At 44.7% G+C, this 24,868-nt stretch overlaps 1 protein-coding gene across 1 annotated transcript in view; it reads right to left on the reverse strand.

Annotated features, from left to right (window-relative positions):
- Positions 1 to 24,868, reverse strand: part of CDK5RAP2 (CDK5 regulatory subunit associated protein 2) — a 182,262-nt gene that overhangs the window by 87,155 nt on the left and 70,239 nt on the right. Inside the window, 2 exon segments of the mRNA XM_021068104.1 lie at positions 6,791 to 6,931; positions 11,205 to 11,375. Of these exon segments, the coding sequence (XP_020923763.1) occupies positions 6,791 to 6,931; positions 11,205 to 11,375 (312 nt within the window).

Here is a 24,868-nt window from a genome sequence, read left to right on the forward strand (position 1 = left end):
CAATTAAGAGTTTTCAATGCTAAGCCACTGATTTGGTCATAAGAAGTTAGTTAGTTACCCGAGCTGCTAGAATGTCAGGCCCTTTTGTAAGTCTCACACATGTCACTGGCACAAGGAGCTCCCACCTGCCTTTGCCGCATAGTCACAGTGTCAGCTCCCACCCATATATACATGCATGTGGACAGAGGGTCCCAGAGGAGCGCCTGGAGGTTTTCAACAGGTATCAAGACAGAGGCTCCCATGTCCTCAGCAGGTCAGCTATGGTGCTAAGTGCTTTCCAGTATTTTCTCACTTAATCCTGACAACCAGTGAGCTCAGGCATTATCACTCTCCCCATTTTGGCGATGAGGGTACAGGGCATGGAGGGCCAATGAGTAAACAAGGTCAGGGTGGTGAGGCAAGGTGTGGACCTACGAATGATCCAGGATGGATGCAAAGCACTGGGCACTTGACAAAGGTGACACAATCACTGTTAATCACATAAAGGCCAGAAAACAGTGATAATGAAAATCAGAAAACCTACTGCTTCTTGAGCATCTACTATGAGAGGCAGTGATAGTTCAGAATGCGTGATCTGATTAGCTATGTGATCTTGAACAAGTTCCTCAACCTCTCTGTGCTTCAATATCCTCACCTATACGAGTTCCTGTCATGGCTCAGTGGAAACGAATCTGACTAGTATCCATGAGGACGAAGGTCTGAACCCTGGCCTCGCTCTGTGGGGTTAAGGATCCGGCGCTGCCATGAGCTGTGGTTTAGGTTTCCTCGGATTCCTCCTTGCTGTGGCTGTGGCGTAGGCTTGGATGTGACCCCTGGCCTGGAAATCGCCATATGTCACGGATGTGGCCCTGAAAAGACATATATATATCCTCACCTATAGACAGAGGTGATAATTCTACATAGCTCATTAGGTTATTAAAGAGATTAACTGGGCTAATCTATCCCAAATCCTCAGAACAATGCCCAGCATGGAGCAAACACCAGACGAGTGTCTCCCACAACCAGCACCCTATGCTCCAGTGTTCGCCTGGGCCCTTTACGTAAATCATCCCCAGTTGCAACAACCACCCAACAAGGGATATTAATCTTGCCATTTTTCGATAAATAAACTGATTCTCTAAGAGGACAGGTAACTTAAAGTCCATTCAACTAATAATTGACCATCGGAATTTGTGCTTTGGTATGTAACCAAGCCAACCAAGAAGCCAACCAAGAACGACTAAGAAAAAAGATGAACAAATATGGACCTTGGGTGGATGAGACAGACTCCAGGTATGGGCTGTACTCGCCTGACCCTGGCGACCTATGTCTTAACTGGATCACCATGGGCCTGGCTTGAAGCCCTAGAGGACCAGCCACTGCCGTGCAGGGGCTGGGTGCCTGGCAAAGCCCCACTCCTCTCCTTTGGGGCGGCTATTCCAGGTTTTCCAGGTCACAGCTCACCTCAGCCCCCACCTTCCACCTGCCAGCCGGCCACAACTGTGCCTGCTTTCCTGCTCTTCCATCTCCATGGAACCGGGAAACCTCTCCACCTGAACTCCACAGGGACACTCCCCGCCCCTCAGAGACCATGCTCCATCAGTCAGCCCTCTCCACTGACACACTCGGGGGCATGCGCTCATGAGGATCACTGCAGGAAGCTCTCCCTCCTCCAGCCCCACAGCATCCTGGTTCACCTTCACCTTCACCCGGAGCTCATGTATCAACCCACTGCTTACAGGCCTGGGGACCCCTTGAGGGCAGCAGCATCCTGAGCCAGGCACAGTGCTTGGCACAGATCAAATGCTTGCTGATATGATGATTAAAAAGGTAAGAGGGGATCACAGCGACCAAAATGAATCTTAAGAGCAGAGATTCCTGTGGATATTTTGCATAATGGAAGTCAGAGTGAGTCAACATCTTCCTAGAAGCAAACTGCTCGCCCATGTTAAATAAATGAACTCTTCGGAGCCATTTGGGTCTCATTTCATCAATCACCTATTCCCCTGCGTTGAAGCATGCCCCACTAGAATGAAGTCATCTGGCTCCCTCAGCAGAGCTGACAAACCAGGGGATCTCTTGGCACAGAGGTGGAGGGCCAGGCTGCCTGGAGGGGAGTCATGTGAAGCACCTGTTCAGTGGGAACAACCAATTCCTCAGGCTCCCACCCCCACCCTCCATCCTCACCCCCACCTGGCTCCTCCAAACAAGACAGAGCTCTAGAGTCAACCACCCCCCGTCTCTGTGGGACCCTCCAGTGCGTTCCCAATAAACCCTCCCTTTCACCGGTGTTTTGCTCAAACTACTCAATGTTGGGCCCTTGGCTTGCAATCAAAAGAACCTAAACATTATTTCTAATCCTCTCAGGAGGTAGGCATGTAATTCCTCATTTTATAGATTAGGAAGGGGAGTTTCAGAGATATTAAGGGACTTGCCCAAGGTCACAGAGCTCATAAGCAGCAGAACTGACATTCTGACACCAAAACCCAGGCGTTTTTCTACCCTACCACAGGTTCCTCAATAACTTGAAGGAAACTCATGCAATGGGCAGACTGCAATCTGAAGAAGCAGCAGATCTGTAAAGAGAAAGCTTAATGGCTCACTCCTTGGTAATCAGGACAATTTAGTGGCCTAGCAGATAGATGGTGTCTATTTCAGGAGCTATGTTACAGCTCTGCAACAAAGACATTTATTTTAATACGCAGGAAATTCAGCCGCAATGTCCCAACCATGTCAACAGCCAAGCTATAAATCTTTGGCTGCAGCAAGTTAAATATGGTCAGTGTGTTTTGCTCTCTGTTCCTCAACTCCCTGATCATCCAGCATTAATTCTCAGGATCACACATGATTAGAAGGAAAACAGACTGCTCAGAGAAAATGGAGACACCACCACAGCCTCAGGTTCTTGGAGAAGTGGGCAGAAGATAAACCCTAAGTCAACACATAATGGCCAAGGACACAGCATAAGAAAGCCATGTTTTCTACAAAGAAAGAACTACAATCAAATCTGAAAAGTATGCCTTGCCTGGGGTGGGGGTGGGGATACTGTAGGCTGCAACAGCTGGGGTTTCCTAAACTGACACCTAAAAATTTTCAATTCCTAAATGATCATTTGTAATCTTTTATCTACAATTTGCAATTACTCGTACAGAAGAGAATTAAAACCTCTGCTAAAACACATAGGGATTTTACACAGTCATCTAAACATCGTCAGGATCTAAAGTATAACTGATAGACCCATGAAATGCCTTTATACTTGAGGTACAGGCATTGGACAGCATGAAAAACTAAAAACAGTGTGTGCACATGATCTAACTACTGAGATGAAATTTTAAAATACTCAGCTTGTTAAATAAATTTAGAAACATTTTATTCAACATTTAGACACTTTTTACATGACTAAAACATGATTCAAAATAGTAAAGTTGAACAAAATGTATTCAAATTAGTGACGATCTATCCATCTAAAAAACCTCATAGGCTGCTATCTTGTTTCAAAACAGACTGTGCTTCATGAAAAGATGCCCGATATCACTGATTTATTAGAAAAATGCAACTCAAACTACAATGAGTTATCCCCTCACACCAGTCAGAATGGCCATCATTAAAAAGCCTGAAAAGCAATACATGCTAGAAAGGGTGTGGAGAAAAAAGAATTCTCCTCAACTCCCTGATCATCCAGCATTAATTCTCAGGATCACACATGATTAGAAGGAAAACAGACTGCTCAGAGAAAATGGAGACACCACCACAGCCTCAGGTTCTTTGAGAAGTGGGCAGAAGATAAACCCTAAGTCAACACATAATGGCCAAGGACACAGCATAAGAAAGCCATGTACTGCTGGCGGGAATGTAAATTGGTGCAGCAGCCACTATGGAGAACAGTGTGGAGGTTCCTTAAAAAACTCAAATAGAGTTACCATACCATTCTGCAACCCACTTCTGAGCCCGTGTCCAGACAAAACATGCACCCTTATGTTTATAACAGCACTATTCACAGCAGCCAAGACATGGAAACAACCTAAATGTCCATCAACAGATACATGGATAAAGAAGATGTAGTACATATACAACAGTGGAATATTACTCAGCCATAAAAAAAGAATTAAATAATTCCATTTGCAGCAACATGGATGGACCTAGAGATTATCATACTAGGTCAGAGAGAGAAAGACAAACATCATATGACATCACTTATATATAGAATCTTAAAAAATGACACAAAGAAACTTATTTATAAAATAGAAACAGACTCACAAACACAGGAAACAAACTTATGGTTACCAAAGAGGGAGGAGGGGAGGGATAAATTAGGAATTTGGGATTAATAGGTACACACTACTATATATAAAATAAACAACACAGACCTACTACTACAGCACAAAGAACTATACACAATATCTTGTATTAAACCTATAATGCAAAAGAATCTGAAAAAGTATAGGCATATATAACCAAATCACTTTGCTGTACACCTGAAACAGAACATGGTAAATTAACCATAATTCAATTTTTTTAAATGGTTAAAAAAAAAACAGATTGCACCTGAGTACAGGTTAATGTGTATCTTAATATCCAACTAAATTTGATTAAAGTCAAGTAACCATAAGCAAATTAGAATCACAGAATATTAGGCCTCCAAGATTTAGTTATCAGACTTGCCTAAGGTCACGCAAATGAAGTGACGGTACCAAGAGACAAATCCAGGCCTCCAGACCTTTGACCTGGCCCAAGAGTCAAATCTATGTGGACATTCTCTCTTTCTTTTTTTTTTTTCTGGCCACACTCACAGCATATGGAAGTTCCCAGGCCAGGAATCAAATCCAAGCCACAGCTATAGCAATGCCAGGTCCTTAATCCACTACACCAGGCAGGGCAACCAGCAATACCGCAGAGACAAGCCGAATCATTAACCCACCGTGCCACATCGGGAACTCCCATGCAGACTTTTTTTTTTTTTTTTTTGGTCTTTTTGCCTTTTCTAGGGCCACACCCGCGGCATACGGAGGTTCCCAGGCTAGGGGTCGAATCGGAGCTGTAGCTGCCGGCCAACGCCAGAGCCACACCAACGCGGGATCCAAGCTGTGTCTGTGACCTACACCACAGTTCACGGCAAACCAGATCCTTAACCCACTGAGCAAGGCCGAACCCGCAACCTCATGATTCCTAGACAGATTCGTTAACCACTGAGCCACGACAGGAACTCTCAGACATTCTTATTCAAGAGAAAAATCCACAAATGATCAGAGTTGAGGAGTTCCCACTATTCAGGCAATGGTGCCCTCCAGAACCAAGGCTGATACTGAATAGATACACAGTACAATGGCTAGTACTGGTGCTAAAAGAGTGAAATACTTAGACACCAGCATATCTATCCACTCCAACCACCCCAGCCCCTCTCCAGGACCCAGTAACTACAGGGTTAGTGCCCGGCACAAGAACAGGCCTCCAGCCCCAACACCTGAGTCTGTTCTGAGGGCTGTGCTCGTGCTGCACCAGTTGTCAATTATTTTGAGAATCACCTTTCACAAAAACCACAAGTCATGATCAGAGTCATTCATCAGAGAACTAATTTATGTAAGAATTCTCTGCCTTCTGAATGTATGAACTTAATTAAAGCCAGGCTTAAAAAAAAAACCTTGGGAGTTCCTGTCGTGGCTCAGTGGTTAACGAATCTGACTAGGAACCATGAGGTTTCAGGTTCAATCCCTGGCCTTGCTCAGTGGGTTAAGGATCTGGTGTTGCCGTGAGCTGTGGTGTAGGTTGCGGCTCAGATTCTGCAATGCTGTGGCTCTGCCATAGGCTTGGCAGTTACAGCTCCGATTCGACCCCTAGCCTGGGAACCTTCATGTGCCGCGGGTGTGGCCCTAGAAAAGGCAAAAAGACAAAAAAAAAAAAAAAAAAAAACCTTGGCCTACAGTAAACTCCTTTCCTTTCCCATTTCTGTCTGCCTAGTTGCATTCCATGCAAGTTGCAGGCCAGAACAATCTGTATGCATCTCAACAGACCAATGAAATCATTCATTCACTCAACAAACATCCACTTAGCCAGGCACTGGGGGTACGCGCTGGGATCCAGACACGGAAGCCAGTTTTCTGCCCCTGAGGTGCCTGCCCATGGTGCACAGGGCTCGAGGGAGGGGAAGCAGCAGAGCGGCTCTGTAGCGTCAACCTGAGGACTAAGTGCCACGGGGGACGCGCATGCAAAGCGCTGTGCACCACAGAGCACAAGAAGATGTCGCTCTCAGCAGGCCAGGGAAGGAGCCACAACGGTGGCACTGGAGTGACACCCCTAGAGGTGTTCAGGAACCAAGTCAACAGGGAGAAAAAGGTATTCCCGGCAGACGGAGAAGCATGTGCAAAGGCACGGACAGGGCTTCTTCAGGAATCTGCAAGAAGGAGCTGTTGTAAGAGATGACAGGGAATGAGAAAAACCGAGACTGGAAAGACAGCCTGGGGCCGGATCAGGAAGGGCCTGCTGTACCATTTCTTGTGTGCATGTCACCAGGAAAATGTTCTCACCTGGAGATTATAGGTAGGAACTTCATGAGAGGTGAACCCCAGGGGGGCAAATATGAGGCTCATCTTTTAACGAGCTGTGATGTCTCAGTTTCCTGTGCAGCGCAAATCCTAACCCTCAATGGAAGGACATTTCACCTGTAAGGTGGAAAGACTAAGAACCCCCTCCTCTCACCTGCTGGAAGCTCAATTATCGGCCGGAAGGCAGGATCTTTAGATCAGAGGAGTTATCGCATACGTGCCAGAGAAGAATATGAATTTGCATGTGAACGTCCAGCTTCAGTCAAACTTACCTCAGAGGAGATGATTTTGCTGCCTGGTGATGGAGAAGAGCACTTTTCTGTTATTAAGTCTTCACTCCTGAACTCAAGATCCTCTGCAGTCATTAAATAGCGGTTCTGTGGCAAAGCTTCCAAATCTTTGTCGCTGAATTTCTAAGGAAACAAAGCAAATCAAAAGGAAGTTTTCAACAGGGAAAAAATAAATAAATAGATGGTCCCACACCCTCTCAGGGAAGATTTACTGTTTTTTCCATAATGTGTCTATATCCTCTCAATGATTTCCATTATCTGCGAATATTAGGCAACTGCAATCTCTAACGCAATCCATTTGTGTTACTATAACCAGGAGAGGAGCACGCCTGCACGGCGCCAAGAATGGCGCGGTCATTACAAACCTTCCCTCTCGCCACCACAGGGACGGTCTCCCAGCAGGTATGAAGACAAAGCCCAGGCTCCAGCCCCACAACCCAGGTTCCAATCCTGGGTCCCCCTTGGCCAGGGTGTAATTTTTGGGTCTGTTTCCCATCCTACAGGGTTACTGCAGTGATCTAGAAGAACTGTACAGAACAATCCAACCAAGTCTAGGCTGTCTTGGAACATTACAGATTTGACAAAACTGGAACCATATCTACAAGGAGATCTGACTTCCAGGAAGAAAAAGGCAAGACTGCAACCACTGGGAGTTCCAGCAGGCTATGAAACCAACTAGTATCCATGAGGATCCAGGTTCGATCCATGGCCTCGCTCAGTGAGTTAAGGATCCGGTGTTGCTGTGAGCTGTGATGTAGGTTGGCAGCTGCAACTCTGATTCAACCCCTAGCTGGGGAACTTCCATATACTGAAAGGGTGGCCCTAAAAAGAAAAAAAAACAAAACAAAACACTGCAACTACTGCCTTGGGGTCTAGTCACATGTGAAAGGCTCTTCCATCACGAGGAGGCACAATATAGCTCCCCTCGCTGACCCCTTCGGAGAGCTGGCGTCCAACAACACAGAAGACTGCAAACCATCTTTTGGCCAAATTCAAGCATGGAACCTGTTCCTAACTGTTTAAAACCTGGTGACTCCTGAACTAGGTCTCTGTCTACTCTGGTCAGAAATTAAGGGTGAGACCTGCATCTTTTTCCTAAGCACCCATCAGAATTAACTCATCATGTCAAACTTCTATAAAATAGGTGAACACAAACAAGAAAGAGGCAGAAGGAAATTTTTTTTTTTTTTGTAAAAACCCACTGAACTGTAACAGGAAGAACTAGGAAATAACCAACACTGAAATTCTAGAATTACCGCAGTACGGTTCTGCCTGAGTTACACTTTTCATTTTTATTTCTTAAAAGTCCAACTACACCTACATGTTGTGACAAACAGTACCACCAGGCTCCACTTCTCACCTCTGGTCCCACTCCCAGAAATAAACAACTCTCCACTCCTCCTCCTCTCCCGTTTGTTAGTGACTTCCAGGTTGCTATGTTATGGTTCCACTTTCCCACGTCTTGATTTCCTAAGGTTAGATTTCACCTCTTGGCTCCTATCACAGAGGTTTCAGGATGGAGCTCTCATTTCATCTGCCCCCACGCCCATGCTTTTCCAAATTAGTTACACCATAATCTTGGTTAAAGCAACAGTCTGTGTTTACATGATTATGGCCACGCAAATACTGCTCACAGCCCAGGGCTCCGTGATGACACTCCCTTTCGTGTTCAGTTCCTTGCTTTGCTTGGAATTAGGAATCCTGCCCTACCACACTTTGTTCAGTGTGCTTAGTTGATAAAACTAAATTATGTACTTAGTGTCAATTTATTGCCAAACTCATAAATTCATCTAGATAGAGTCAAGACACATCAGGTAAATGACGGGTTCTGGAGTTCCTGTCATGGCTCAGCGATTAACGAATCCGACTAGGAACCATGAGGTTTCGGGTTCAATCCCTGGCCTTGCTCAGTGGGTTAAGGATCCAGCGTTGCCATGAGCTGTGGTGTAGGTCGCAGATGAAGCTTGGATCCCCGTCACTGTGGCTGTGGTGTAGGCCAGCGGCTACAGCTCCGATTCAACCAACCCCTAGCCTGGGACCCTCCACATGCGGAGGGTGTGGGCCTAAAAAGACAAAAAAAAAAAAAAAAAAAAAAAAAAGAGGGTTCTGTTTCAGTTTCTGGAAGAAATCCCTCAGCAGCTCAAATCTGGGCTTCTCCCTAAGTGGCTGAGCTGTCTGCCTGGGGCCTCCTTTCACTGCATCCAGGTGAGCTCCCCACTTTGTGGATCCCACATGTCTCTCATGATCAGTTACTTCCTCATTTGGACAGAATTATCTTCCAGGAGTTTCCTGCAAAGAGGACATGGAGGCCGAAGATTTTAGGCACTGAATGTCTGAGCTGCCTTTACTCTGCCCCCACTCTTGCCGCCAGCCTGGCTGACTACAGAACATGGGACTGGAATCACTCTTCCTCCAAATTCTGAAAGCACCGCTCTCCTGTCTCCTGGCTTCTGGTGTTGTTTCTAAGAATTCTGTTGTCACTTCTAGCCGTGGGTCCTTTGTATGCAACTGATTATTTTCCTCTCTCTGAAAGCCTTTCAGACCACTCTTTACCCCCTGCTTTCTCAAATTTCACATTGACCCGGCTCAGGACAGAGGTCTTTCTTCATTCACTGTGCTAGAAACAGAGCAGGCCCTTTCAATGTAGAGATGTCTGCCCTACCGCTGAGAAAATTTTTCTCATACAACTTGGAATTTTTCCTTCCCCCTGCTTTGTCTGTTCTATCTTTCTGGAACTTTTGCTAGTCATATATTGGAGCTCTTGAATCAAGCCTCTGATTTTCTTATCTTTTTTTCTCTCATTTTCTCTCTTTCTCTCTCTTTTTTTTTAGGGCTGCACCCGCAGCACATGGAAGTTCCCAGGCTAGGGGCCGAATCAGAGCTGCAGTTGCTGGCCTACACCACAGCCACAGCAACACAGGATCTGAGCCGCAGCTTCGACCTACACTACAGCTTGTGGCAATACCAGATCCTTAACCCACTGAGCAAGGCCAGGGATGGAACCTGTATCTTCATGGATACTCACTGAGCTTTTAACCCACTGAGAAACAATGGGAACTCCTCTCATCTTTCTGTTTCTTTTTTTAATTCTATTTTCTGGAAGACATACTCAACTTTCTCTTCCAATTTTTCTAATTCTTGTATATACAGACATAAAGCTTTTTATATTTGTAATCATACTTCCAATAGGCCATTCTTTCCCAAATATCTTTTTTATCAAACTCTGATCTCATTTCATATCTAAAGATGGTATAGTGTTGATTTTTTTGAAAAGCTGTCTAGTCTTCTTCTCATCTTCCACTGTTTCTGATTCCTCTGTGTAGCTTTGCTGTGTCTTTGTCTTGCCTCTTAGATGCTTCTCAATCCCATTTGAAAAACTCAGGCCACCCACCTATTTTTAAGGGAGAAGTGCCAGAAGCTCTGTGAGTGTGGCCTCACTGTGAGACAATCAGACAGGGACCCAGCTGTTTTGCTGGAGGACCCCCACCTGTCAGCCTCTGTCCTCAGAGGACTCTCCATGCTGGCACGAGTGCCATTCCTCCTCATTAGCAGAACTGCTCGTGTTTCCGCTTGTTCCTGGTGACCCCAGGCCAGTGCTTCTCTGGTTTAAGGTCCCACAGAGTAAACCTTCAGTCTCCTTCTAGTGTCAACAAGGTCATCTGACTGCCCAGCACTCCAGCCACATCTCCTGCTGACAAAGTACCAGGTACCCCCACTGCCTGCTGAGCTTGCTGGGTTCTGTCCAGTTAATCAGCTTGCTTCTTGTTGGCTTTTCATCCCCAAGGCATGTAACAGAGAGGGGAAAGTCGAATCCCATCTAGTTACCACTGCCCTGTCCACCTATCGTCCAAATGGCAACTGCTGTTGCACCGTTCCCTTTCTCTTGGTCCTGTGGGCTTGCACCTTCTCACCCCTTCACTGTCAGGTTAACGAAGCAGCAGGAGGAAGCAGATGTTCACCCCATCATGGTTACCTGCAATCCTGAGCTGAATCAAAACTTCACTACACCATCAGTGAGAAGGGTATTCCACGACAGAAAGGAACAGTTAGAGGAAACGTGCAGAGGAGTGAGGGGATGCAGCACAGAGAAGGAGGAGCCAGCACCTCGGCAGAGGCAGGCTGGCCCCTGGGAGCCATTTACGAGTCACGTGACCCAGGGTAAGTCCCTTCCCTTCTCAGAGCTTCCGTTTCTCCAAACAGACCTCCTTGGTGGCCAAGGTCCAAAAGACATAGAGGAAGCTCTAAAGTGCCCTGATATAAAACAGTGAGGACTACAATCTTTGCTGCCACCCTGATTTTGATACAAACATTCCTGAAAAAGAGTTTAAAGCAAAAACAAAAAAGACCCTATGATGAAGTACAAAAAGTAAATGCAAAAGAAAAAAAGTTATGATACCTGAAGCGACAAGTCCTTCTGGTTGGCACATTCTGTTAGACTTCTGATCACTTGCTCTTGACTGTGCAATTTTTTATTACTTTCACTCAAAAGGCTCTTGTAACGATTCTCCACTGCTTTCTCTCTCTCATTCACCTCATTGCGTAATCTCTCGACTTCATTTCTAAGGTCCTACAAGAAGAAAAAGAACATGGAAAAAATGGAATTTACTTGACAGAAATTTCAAAGTAACAATCTTTCACCTTATTCCCTTACTGCTGTAAGAGAGCAAGCTAAATAGATGCATTTAACAAATGTGAACTTCCTTCCCATTTGAAGTGTTACGAAAACCAACTTTAAGAACAATGTAAATCTGCAAAAACTGTTATGCACGGATATTTATCACAAAATCATTCAAAATACTGAAAAACCGGGAAGAAACTGAATATCTACCATAAAGAATTAATTCTAAAAAGATATTTTTGAAAAATCACAATTATGAGTAAAAACAAAGCATGATACTATGTCATATAATGCTGATTGTTTTCCAAGTGTGTATGCAAAATACTGTTAAGGCTATGAAGGAACCTATTCACAAACAGAAACAGACTCCTCACAAATTCTGAAATCAAATTTATGGGAACCAAAGGGGAAAAGCAGGAAGGAGGGGTAAATCAGGAGTCAGGGATTAACATACACACACCACTACATAGAAAACAGATAACTAACAGAGCCCAGTGTAGAACACAGGGAAATTGACTCAATACTCCATGGGAAAGGAATCTGAAAAAGAATGGCTGTATGATATGTATAACTGAATCACTTTGCTGTGCACCTGAAACGAGCACAACACTGTAAGTCAACTATACGCCAACAACACTCACTAGTCCTAACCTCCACCTAACTAGAGGGATTATGGGGGATTTTCAATTGATTTTTAATTTTTTATTTTTCTGAGTTTCTAAAATCTCTAAGTAAATCTGTTTCACTTCCAGAAAAGAAACTGTCCTAACAGAAAAATAACTGATAATCAGAAAAAAAAAAAAAATCTGTCTTAAATAACATTTAGAGTAACGTAGAAAATGCTCATATTATAATGTTAAAGGAAAAAAGACAGAAAAACAGTGTGGAGTGGGATTTTTAACTACCCCAAGAGATGCACTATTCTAATATGGAAGCACTATTCACAGTGGTAAAAGGCTGGAAATAACCCAAATATCCACCAATAGCAGAATAAACTATGGTGCCTTCTCAGAGTGGAGCACTCTGAAGCTATAAAGGGAAAGGAATGAGGGCTCTCTCTACAAATACACTTCCCTAAAGTAATTTTCAGAATACTGGGTACAGGTTGGGGTGCATGGTGGAGGGCGGTATGGACCCCAAGAGGAAAAAAAAGTATGTACAGCACACTGCCATTTATTTAACCACAACACAAAGGGCTGCCAGTGAAGAAAAGGAGAGAACAAAGTAGAGGAGAGAGTAGACTCATTTTTATGGATGTGATGGTGAAGCCATTTAAATGTTTAGATAACTACTCTTTTTTTTTTTTTTTTTTTTTTTTTTGCTTTTTAGGGTTGCACTTGCCACATATGGAAGTTCCCGGGGTAGAGGTCAAATCAGAGCTACAGCCATGGGCCTACGCCACAGCCACAGCAATGTGGGATCCGAGCTGAGTCCATGACCTACACCACAGCTCACGGCAATGCCAGATCCCCAGCCCACTGAGCAAGGCCAGGGATTGAACCCGAATCCCCATGGATATTGGGATTCGTTTCCGCTGAGCCATGACGGGAACTCCAATTATTCTTAAAATAAGAAAATAGGGAGTTCTCTGATGGCCTAGCGGTTGAGGCTCCTGCGTTCTCACCGCTGTGGCTCTGGTTGCTGCTGTGCGGCGTAGGTTCAATCCCTGGCCCAGGAATTCCCACATACTGCCTGTGTGGCAAAAAAGAAAAAAAAAAAAAAAATGAAAAAAAAATGAAAAAAAAAAAACAAAGAGAACCTGAAATAAACGTTGCAACTCTCATTTAAAAAAAAAAAAAAAAAGAAAATAATCCATCCAAACTAAAAACAGCACAAAGAAACAGAAAAAGAATTTAACCATGTATCAAGCTGATTGGTTAACCAAACAGAGAGGAATGATTTCAATAACGTAAAAGCAGGAGTAATTTGTACACCTCCTGATGAGATATTTCTCCAAGGACAAAGGGACTGCTGCAAAAATCTTGAACTGTTTTTGGCAATCATGTTGCATGAAATAATAGCTGTACTGTTGTTTTCTGAAACTGTGTTTGTATAAATATACATTTATTAAATAAGTAATCATAACTATCATAAGAACCAAGCCTCAGAGAAAACAAACACAATCATAAAAGAAGTTATGACATGTAATTCTAAATTTCAATTATAAATATCAATATGGGAGTTTCCATTGTGGCTCAGCAGTAATGAACCTGACTAGTATCCATGAGGACACGGGTTCAATCGCTGGCCTGGTTCAGTGGGTTAAGGATCCAGCGTTGCTGTGAGCTGTGGTGTAGGTCGCAGACGTGGCTTGGATCTGGTGTTGCTGTCGCTGGGGTGTAGGCCGGCAACTGCAGCTATGATTGGACCACTAGTCTGGGAACTTCCACATGCCACAGGTATGGCATTAATTTAAATTAAAAAAAAAAAAGGTATACAGCTATAAAAGAAGGAACCATGAAATTATCAGCACTTTGCAAACAATCATCAATGGCTGCGAACAACACAAAAGCAGGGGCTATCAAATACTGTGCACCTCCTGTGGAAGTACAAATGACCACCTATGACGTACTCTCGCCAAAAAAATTCAACCCGAATTTGATCATGCACTTTATCTAACTACCAATTTACTAGAAATAAAGTCAGCAGAGAAACAAGTTGAATGGCATTACAAAAGTACAATCAGCAAAACCCAGAATGTGGAAAACAATAAAGGATAAATGACCCACCATGTTCAACAAATAAGTTACAAAGAAAAAAAGAAGGGAGACCCCGTGGATTAAATAATAATTAAGGAAGTTACAGAAGGCTAGTGTGAACTCACAAATTCATACTGATTCTACAGAGTTCATTCTAGTTTCCCTAACTTTCTTAATGCACACATGGGCATGCATGTATGTGCATTCATAGTCGCTCACAGAGTTAGACACAGAAATATAGATGTGTTTTTGCCTGTGTCAGTATGCAAACATGTATTTCCAAACCCTGTCTACAGCCAAGGCCTAGGCGTATTGACACCCTAGTAGTAATGAGGACATCTGTCATTGAGATCTTGGTTCCTAAATATCATTTTCCAATAAAAGAAACCAGGGATCCTTAAAGAAATGGTTGATTCTAGGATTGGGTTAGGGAAAATACAAGATGACCCTAACAAGTGAGGAAGTACTAAGAAATGTTGAAAAGACACAGGAATCAATTTGAAGGAGGTCTGAGTGGCCAAATCTGAGACAATCTGAATAAGAAAATAAATCGTGGAGTTCCCCTCGTGGCACAGCGGAAACAAATCCGACTAGGAACCATGAGGTTGTGGGTTCGATCCCTGGCCTCGCTCAGTGGGTTAAGGATCCCGAGTTGCCATGAGCTGTGGTGTAAGTCGCAGATATGGCTCGGATCCTGCGTTGCTGTGGCTCTGGTGTAGGCTGGCGGCTACAGCTCTGATTAGACCTCCTAGCCTGGGAATCTCCATATGCCGCAGGTGCGGCCCTAAAAGGAGAAAAAGAAAAAAAAAGAAAATAAATCATGATAGTAATGGCTTAACAACCTACAGAATAAAACAAATATCCATGAGTCCATACTGATATAAACAACAAATAAATAATTTCAGGAGAAGCATCAGCCCTCCCTTACAGTAGGATTACCACAAACGGGTATAGAAGGAATGACAGAAAAAGAAAATCACCGCTAAGCAAACACCACAGTGATAACTATTGTAGGTAAAAACCATCAATGAGATTCTTAAAAGTATGATGAGAAACAAGACATTTACATAGTCTCAAAGTACGTCCCCTAGAATATTTATCACAAACGGAAAACAGTAACTTTACTGTGGAGAAATCCAGGAGACCCCCACCTTAACCAAGTGACCTACACCACCAGCTTCATGAGAAATAAGACGAACTGACATTACATTCCTCGAGATATGACATATCTTGTCTGTGCTGTTCTTGCCGGAAATGTATAGCCTCAATCTAATCACAAGAGAAACATATGCCCAAAATGAGCGACAATAACAAAATAACTTACCAGTACTCTTCAAAGGAGTCAAGGTCACAAAAGACAAAGACTTGAGCAGCTGTCCCATATCAGCTAAGATAAGGAGACAGGACAATTAAAGGCAATGTGGATCCTGGACCAGAAATGGGGCATTAATAGAACCAGCAAAACTCAAATAGAGTCTGCAGATAACTGTATTGTGTCGGTGGTAATTTCCTATTTCTGATGAGTGTTCCATAGTTATGTAAGAGGTTAACAGTTATGTAAGAGGAAGCAGGACAAAGGATGGATAGGAATTCTGTTATTATTTTGAATCTTTCCTCTATGTCTGAAATTATTTCAAAATAAAACTTTTTTTTTTTTTTTGTCTTTTTGTCTTTTTTGTTGTTGCTATTTCTTGGCGCTCCGCGGCATATGGAGGTTCCAGGCTAGGGTTGAATCGAGCTGTAGCCACCGGCCTACGCTAGAGCCACAGCAACACGGATCCGAGCCGTGTCTGCAACCTACACCACAGCTCACGGCAACGCCGGATCGTTAACCCACTGAGCAAGGCAGGACCGAACCCGCAACCTCATGGTTCCTAGTCGGATTCGTTAACCACTGCGCCACGACGGGAACTCCAAAATAAAACTTTTTAAAAAGATAACATCAATTAATGCAATGTCTGGATCATGATTTGAACAAACTGTTTAAAACAATTTTTAAAGGAGTTCCCTTCACGGTTCAGTGGTAACGAACCCAACTAGGATCCATGAGGACTCGGGTTAGACCCCTGGCCTTGCTTACTGGGTTAAGGATCCAGTGTTGCCATGGGCTGTGGTGTAGGTTACAGACATGGCTCGGATCCCACATTCCCATGGCTACAGCTCAGATTGACCCCTAGCCTGGAACTTCCATATGTCGCAGGTGTGACCCTAAAAAAAAAAAGTTTAAATAAGACAAGGAAATCTAAATATTATTGGCTATTTGGTAATATTAAGAATTTATTAAGCTTTTAGAGGTAAAAATGGTACTTTTTTAAAAAACATACTGAAAAAAAATGATGAAATAATATGCCTAGGAATTGCTTAAAATACTTGAGTGCTGGGGAGGTCCCTGGTGGCACAGGTCCCTGGGTCACAGTAGTGACCCAGTGTTGTCAGGTTGCTGTTGTGGTGCGAGTTAAGTCCCCAGCCTCAGAACGTACACATGCCATGGGTGTGGCCAAAAAAAAAAAAAAAAAAAAAATACTCAAGTGTGGAAAGACAAGGGGTCAGGAAGAGAATATACCTAAAACAGAGCTGGCCATGAGTTTATGATTGCTGAGCTGTGTGACAAGTTCCAGAGGGTCAATATACTATTCTCTCTACTTTTCTATGTATTTGAATTTTTCTTGAATAAGTAGGGTTTTCTTAAAACATCAATTAAAAACCTGAAAGAAATACCAAAACACATGATCATGGATGATATTTAAAATTTTTTTTCTCAATTTTTAAAGTATTTCGATACTAAGTATAGATTACATTCATAATGAGGAACAAAGGATAAAATAAGCACTTTCTTTTTATTTATTTACTTATTTACTTATTTATTTATGGGCCGATCCCTCGGCATATGGAGATTCCCAGGCTAGGGGTCTAATCAGAGCTGCAGCCACCAGCCTACACCAGAGCCACAGCAACACGGAATCTGAGCCACATCTTCGACCTACACCACAGCTCACGGCAATGCCAGATCCTTAACCCGATGAGCGAGGCCAGGGATCGAACCTGCAACCTCATCGTTCCCAGTTGGATTCGTTAACCACTGCACCACGATAGGAACTCCAAGTAAGCACTTTCAAAGTAATATTTTTTAAAAAGAAAGAAACCACTTTAAAAATTAAACGTTACTTTTTTTTCTTGGGCAAACAGACGATGATAAGATTCTCCTAAACCTTTAATCCAAAACAACCGACCAAGAACCTACAATGAATTATAAATGTCAGTAAATAGAAATTCAATTCTAAAGGGACGAAAGAAGATTTTATTACACAACCACACCAAAGCAATATTAACAGAATTCTAAAGGTAAAGAATAAAAACATTCTCCCACAGTTCAGTTGTGCCAACAAATTAAACCATTTTCCTACTGCAGACATTCCTTTCAGTTCTTGTCCATCTATCTGCAGCCATAATTTCTATACAATTTTAACTTTGTTTTGGACTTTTTTCCCATTTTACTTTACTCCATTACACCACAACCTACAAAGAGCATACACCAGGAGTTCCCCGGTGGCACAGTGGGTTAAGGACCTGGCATTGTCACTGCTGTGGTGCACTTTCAATCGCTGACCTGGGAGCTTCCAGATGCTGTGCGTGTGGCCAAAAAAAGGATACACCAATCAAATGATGATACATAAAGAACAATTAAAAATTTTAAAGTTTATGAGTATAAAGTCGAGAAAATAGTTACCTTTAAAAACTACAAAGAGGGAGTTCCCATCGTGGCTCAGCAGTAATGAACCCAACTAGGATCCATGAGGATGTGGGTTCGATCCCTGACCTCACTCAGTGGGTTGAGGATCCAGCACTGCTGTGGGCTGTCGTATAGGTCGCAGACATGGCTCAGATCCCATATTTCTGTGGCTGTGGTGTAGGCCAGTGGCTGTGGTATAGGCCAGCAGCTGTGATGTAGGCCAGCAGCTGTGGCTCCGATTTGACCCCTAGCCCAGGAACTTCCATATGCCACAGGTACAGCGCTAAAAAGCAAAGATAAATAAATGAAAAGTACAAAGAGGAAATCCCATTGTGGTCCAGCAGGTTAAGGACCCAACTAGTATCCATGAGGATGCGGGTTCAATCCCTGGCCTCACTCAGTGGGTTAAGGATCCGGTGTTGCCTAGGCTACTGCATAGGTCCCAGATGAAGCTCAGATCTCGTGTTACTGGGGCTGTGGTGTAGGCCAGCAGCTACAGCCCTGATTTGACCTCTAGCCTGGGAACTTCCATACGCCATGGGTGCAGCCCTAAAAAAAAAGACAAAAAACAAGTACAAAGATCCACAGAACTACTGCACCTGAGCTTACAACTTGGCCCTCTTCCACTGGGGGGGGGGGGAAAGGGGGGCCAGATGTGGTTACCAGGTGATATTTAGTGAAAGATACCACATAACCTTCCTATTTAGCCTTTTTTTTTTTTTTTTTTTTTTTTTGTCTTTTCTAGGGCTGCACCCACGGCATGTGGAGGTTCCCAGGCTAGGAGCCTATGCCACAGCCACAGCAATGCCAGATCCAAGCCACGTCTGCGACCTACACCACAGCTCACGGCAACGCCAGATCCTTAACCCACTGAGCAAGGCCAGAGATCGAACCCACAACCTCATGATTCCTAGTCGGATTTGTCAACCACTAAGTCATGACCAGAACTCCCTCCTCACCAGCACTGATATTTTCTTAAATATTTGCTAATTTAATTGGTGTGAAATGGTTCTTCACATGAGTCTGAATGTGTTTTTCGTTGATGACCACTGTGTTTTAATAGATTTCACTACTGTTTGAATTTTCCCTTGTGCAAACTGTTTTTAGCCATTAATGAAAATATTTTCAAGGACAGTTCTAAGGAAAAATCAATCTCTCAAGAATCACCTGAGGTGTTTAAACACAAGCGCACGTGTGCATGTGCACGCACAAGCATACACACACACTCTCTCTCACAGTTCCCCTCTATCAGAAAGGCCACCAGGACAATGTCCATCTGTCTAATGCTACTGAAAATGGGAAGATTACGAATGTTTCTTTTTTCTTTTTTTTTTCTGTCTTCCTGACCACTTAGCAAGGTGTCTTAAGGATGAGGACATGCACCAGCACAGAGGAGCAGTCATGGCCATGGAGTGAGGAGAAGCGGGGACCACCCACACCTGGGTTCTGTTGGTAACAGAAGCCACCACGTCATATGCCTACACTGTCCCAGGTACTTTCATGTTAACCCATGTCATCTTCCCAACCCACGCTGACCTAGGCTTTACTCTACTGGGACCCCCACAGCCTTGCCGACCTGTTCCTCCCTGTTCTGCTCTGGCAACCCAGGCCCTCTGACATAGCACGTACACTCCCAGCTCAAGACTTTCCTGTCTCCTGTTCTCTCTGCCTGGAAAATTCCTCAAGGCTGCTCCCTCCCTCACTTCCATCAAGTCTGAGCTCAAATGTCACCTTCCCAGGCCAGTCTTTCCAGCCCGCCCCACCTAAAATAACCACCACTAGTCCCCCACAACCTCACTCGTCATATTCCTTCCCTTCGTTATCCTTCCTCGCAGCATCTGCTATGCTGTGCTAATGAACACGGCACTTAATTACATGTGCATTTGGGCTACAGCCTCCCTCTGAAGAATGTAAGCTCCATGAGGGCAAAGATTTTAATGTATTTTTTAAACTGCTGTACCTCCAGCACGTAGAATGGTTCCTGGCACTCATGGCAGATTTAAGATAACCATAAATTCTCTGACATTCTTATTAGAAGGTATGGAGTCTGTGTCCCCTCCTATTATTCTGGGCAGTGCAGTGACTACCGTAACCAAAAGAATATGGCAGAAGCGACACTATGCCAGTTTCTTAAAGTGTTAAGAAACTGGCAGCTTCCATGGAACACTCTCTCTAGGAGCTACCAGTCGCCATCCAGAAAGTATGGCTACCTTGGGAGTTCCCGTCATGGCTCAGTGGTTAACAAATCTGACTAGTATCCAAGAGGATGCAGGTTCAATCCCTGGCCTCATTCAGCGGATTAAGGAGCCATCGTTGCCATAAGCTATAGTGTACATTGCAGACTCAGCTCGGCTCCTGCATTCCTTGGCTGAGGTGTAGGGCTCCAATTCGACCCCTAGCCTGGGAACCTCCATATGCCATGGATGTGGCCCTAAAAAACAAACAAACAAAAAAAATGAAAAAAAAAAAAAAAGCAAAAAGTATGCTACCCTACCCTGATGCTGCCATGCTGGAGAGGCCAAATGCAGGTGCCCCAGCTGACAATCCCAAGTATGTTAGCATTCCAGTCACCCCCAACCCCCACCTCCCGCCCACCAAAAGGCAGCAGACATGTGAGTGAAGAGTCATGGACCCTCCGAACCAGCCCATCCACCATCTGACTACCGTGAGTGACCTGTGCCACAGAGAGCAGAAAATCACCCAGCTGAGCCTGGCCCAAACCTTTAATCCACAAAATCACGAGCTATAATATAATGATAGTGTTTTAAGACACCAGGTTTAGGGGTAACTTGTTTTGTGGCAAGAGATAAGCAAAACAGCACTCAGTAGCCATCTGTTGGATGACTGAAAAAAATCAATCACCAGAGATGGGATTGCTCCCACTTTCCGAACGAGAAAACGGTTCCACACGACGACAAGGCTCTGGATGGCTTCTGTCCCACCCACGGCTGCGATGATCCCCATCCACTTAACGGTCATCTGACACCTGCTTTTAAAAACCTCCGCCTGAAAACTGCTGACCATAAAATCTTCTGTTAAGCCATTTAGGAACATCTTTTAAATTCACAATAAATTCACCTGCCATCCTAGAAAGATCCTGCCTAACTTTTAATTTTAAAATATGTCTATATTATGCTAAGTAAAAAGAATACACTGTTCACACGTACAGTAATTACAGGTCCCCTGACATCACTCCCCAGATTCAGCTCCCTCCTTGATACAAACGCCTATCGGTGCTTTGATGTCCAGTTCAAGTTCTTGCGTATGTCAATATCCTATAATCATTTATTCCATTCTCCAGTTCATGTGCTTTTAAAATTTTAACTCCACTACCCAGGTTAACATGTTTTCTTACATGTTTTAAGTGATAAAAACTACTAACATTGTAGCTTTTCTCCCTCATGTCCCCCAGCCGAACGGAGCGGACAGCCTGAAATGACCTACGTGTTCCAGAATCCCACAAAGGACATTCCTCCAGATCAAAGGGTTCTTAGCCTGAGGGCCACTGAATGGGCCCCTGGGAGCCCATGCAAATTTGTGCATTTGTACGTTTTAGGGGGTAAAGCGCCCTCAGCATAAATCAGGAGCTCGAGGAAAGTCAGGACACCGAGAGTGCAAACTATGTCTCTTATTATAAGCATTAGTAATAGAACTACTATTTACCAAGGCCAGGGCATTTTTACATAAAACATTTCTAACCCTTAAGACTGCCTATAGAGAAGTATTATTCATCCTATGATTACAGAAAGAATACTAAGCCTTGTGGAGGTTGAGCGATCTTCTCCAAGCTTTATAATTAGTTAAGTTCTTAGTGTTGAAATTCAAACCCAAGTCAGTTTGACCCCAAATTCCGTGTGCTCTTCCCACTCAAATGCACTCCTGCTAAAACCAGAGAAAGGATGAAATCACTCTGTGACACAGGCTTCCACTAGTCAATAATCCTCTACCCACAGCTAATTTTATAGCTTCTCAAGGACTCGGGATGGATGGAATATCCAGCCCCCTCCCCCCGCCCCCCACTAATGAATGAGGCAGAACCAAGGATCTTGGACCTCATATGAAGAGCAATCAGAGAAGGCTTGAAGTCAAAGGACTACTGCAGGGTGGGGAAAAATGTGTGCCAAGGTGGCCTTGAGGAGGAGCGGCTGCCATGGCAACACGGAGACAGCCACCCGGCTCATGGGCTTGGCACTAGTGGAGTTATAATAAATGTTTAGGGGAGGCATGGAGACGGCATGTCTCGCCTAAGCAAAACAATCAGAACTGAAAATTGATAAACCTGGGTGGTTTCCCCAAACCTCCTTCAATATTCCTGGGCTATGAGGACAGGCAGACCTAGCCTTGAGTCCTGGCTCTAGTGCTAACTAGCTGTGTGGCCAGAGATAGATCACTTAAATCTTTATGAGTGCTTCATTTCTGGTAAATGGAGATATGAACATAGATTCCTACCATCCTTGGAGGGCTATGTGAGAGATGGGTGCGTGACACAGAGGCAAGCGCACAGGAAATGACACTGTGACCCCTTGGCCTCCCCCCACACCCCTACCAGGCCGATCGCCCCCCCAGGCTTCCCGGCATGGGCACGGCATCACCATCTGAGGTTCCGCTCTCTCCCTCCCTCCTTCCCTTCCTCCTCATCCAGCAGGAATCCTAGGCCCGAAGGTTGAGCACATCCTCCATACAGAGCCCATGAGAGATGAAGGGGGAGGGTCTGGTACTTTTACATGGCCACAATGCCCGAGTCCTGCCCTGCCAACCACTCCTGCCCCACCCCCCAGAGTTCTCAAAAGTGCCAAACATAAGAAGCAATCATAGACTGGGAAGCAAAGAACAAGTCTAGACAAAATCACAGCCAAAGCACGATTTCCTAATAAAAACTTAGGGCTGGTTTGGTTTTTTTTTTTGGGGGGGGAGGGTAGGGAGGGAGGGGATATGCAGCTTAAGGGAGCCATCTGAGTTCTCTTACTCAAGCAGAGGCAGAAGTGGACAAAGAAGACTGAGGAAATGAGGATGTCAGCCAGCCCCGCAAGGGCCAGGCCCAGCCAGGTCTGCAGCAGGAAAGCAGAAGAATTGAACCAGGCTGCTTAACTTCAGGTACAATAACCCACCCACGAGCAAGGCCAGCCCAACGCATACCCTGGACTCTGATTAACCAGATTAGTCCCTCATCAGGGGAGGCATTAGAAAAAAGGAAGGTCAGAGGCTGAAGCTTGGGGAGTAGAGGGAGACTCAGACCCTTGCTCCCCCACCTCGGCCCCTCCCCGCCCTCATACGGTCAAGTGCATCCACTGTCTAACTGCTCTCCCAGACTCCGGTTCACCCACCAAACCACATTCACACCTTTGATCACTACATCTCTGTCCAGAACCCTTCAGCGACTCCAAATTAACTGCAGAACAAAGCTACCCCAACAAGCATTCATTCCGTGCCCCCTCCAGTGGCTCCGGCTTATCTTTCAGCCTCATCTCACCCAAACGCTCCATCAGCATGCCACAGGCCACCCCCACCTGTCTCCATTGGGTCCCCTCCATCTGGAACCAAAATCATAAAATCTCCCCAATTCTGCCAGGAGACAACATGCCTATCTTGCAAGGGCCACCTCTTCCACAAAGCCCTCCCTGATTACTCTGACCCTCCGCAGTCGTCCACCCCAAGTACTTTTTTCTACAAACCTCCACAACATTTGGGAGAGGGCTGGGAGCGTCACACCCATCACCTCATCCAAATCTCACAACAGCCCTGCCAGCAGACATTCTGATTCTACCCATTTTTAACAATCAGGAAACTGCAGTTCAAAGAGCTCAAGCAACCAAACCAAAGTAAAAAGTGGTGGAATCAGGATTTAGAACCAGGTCTATGTATGTTCCTTTTACTCAACTGGCGACGTTTTTTTCCCTCCAAACCAAGCTTGCAAAGGCTTCAGATTAGCAATGGCCAAGGCTGGCTGGCGATCAGTGTCATTTAACGACACGTTCCCCAGGGCCTCCTCCAGAATTTTACCTGGTTGGCTGGGGAAAAGCATGGAAATTTTATTTGTTTTTTGTTGTTGTTTCCTTTTTAGGGCCGCACCCAAGGCATATGGAAGTTCCCAGGTTTGGGGTCAAATTGGAGCTGCAGCTGCTGGCCTACACCACAGCCACAGCAATACCAGATCTTTAACCCACTGAGCGAGGCCAGGGATGAAACCCTTGTCCTCATGGATAACTGGTTGGGTTCCTTACCCATGAGCCACAATGCAAACTCCCCATATTTGATTTTCATGCAGGAATTTGCAGAGCTCCCTTGGGTGCATCTGTTTATTTGCTACTGAACCAAGAAACAAAAGAAAACAGTCTGAAGACCCCCCCATCCTACACCAGATCACCACCTTGCTTTCAAGTGGGAGTGGCCCCAACAAGTCTGCATGGTGCCGTCAATTGAGTGGCCTCCATTTCCACTCAAATGGGACAAATTCCTCTAAGGCTCCCAGGCACACTCTGGGCCAACACGGAGCCGAGCACTGCCTTTGCATACCAGGGTCTCTTAGAGCAGACTGCCTGATTAAAGGGGGAAAAAAAAAAGTGGATTATCTGAAAAATAAAATATTCCTATAATCTTAGAATCGCATTAGAAATGAAAAGCCAGGCCCTCACACCTCCTTCTCCAGGCAGCTAGTTTGTTTTATCTCCAGCCAGATGGAGAATGAGAAGGTTCTCATCCATCAAATTTCCATCTTATCAGGTTTCACTGTGAGAAAGCTTGTCAAAGTGCTCAGTGGTTACCTTTAAATATACAAAGGAAACTTCTCCGAAATCTTAATGAGGTATAGGAACTCAGTGATGTAAGAATTTCCAGAATTAGGAGGAGACAGCGCTGTTCCGGCTACGTTCTGCAGGGCCTCAGGGCTCCAGGGGGCGGAGGCGGGAGTGGGACGCGGTGGGGGGACAGGGATGCAGCTCCCCCCCCACCTCACCCCAGCAGCTGTGCTGCTGTATGTGTTCTCTCGGAAGAGTTCATTCCAACAAAGAACACAC

The sequence above is a fragment of the Sus scrofa genome, chromosome 1, assembly GCF_000003025.6.
Source record: "Sus scrofa isolate TJ Tabasco breed Duroc chromosome 1, Sscrofa11.1, whole genome shotgun sequence".
NCBI lineage: Eukaryota > Metazoa > Chordata > Mammalia > Artiodactyla > Suidae > Sus > Sus scrofa.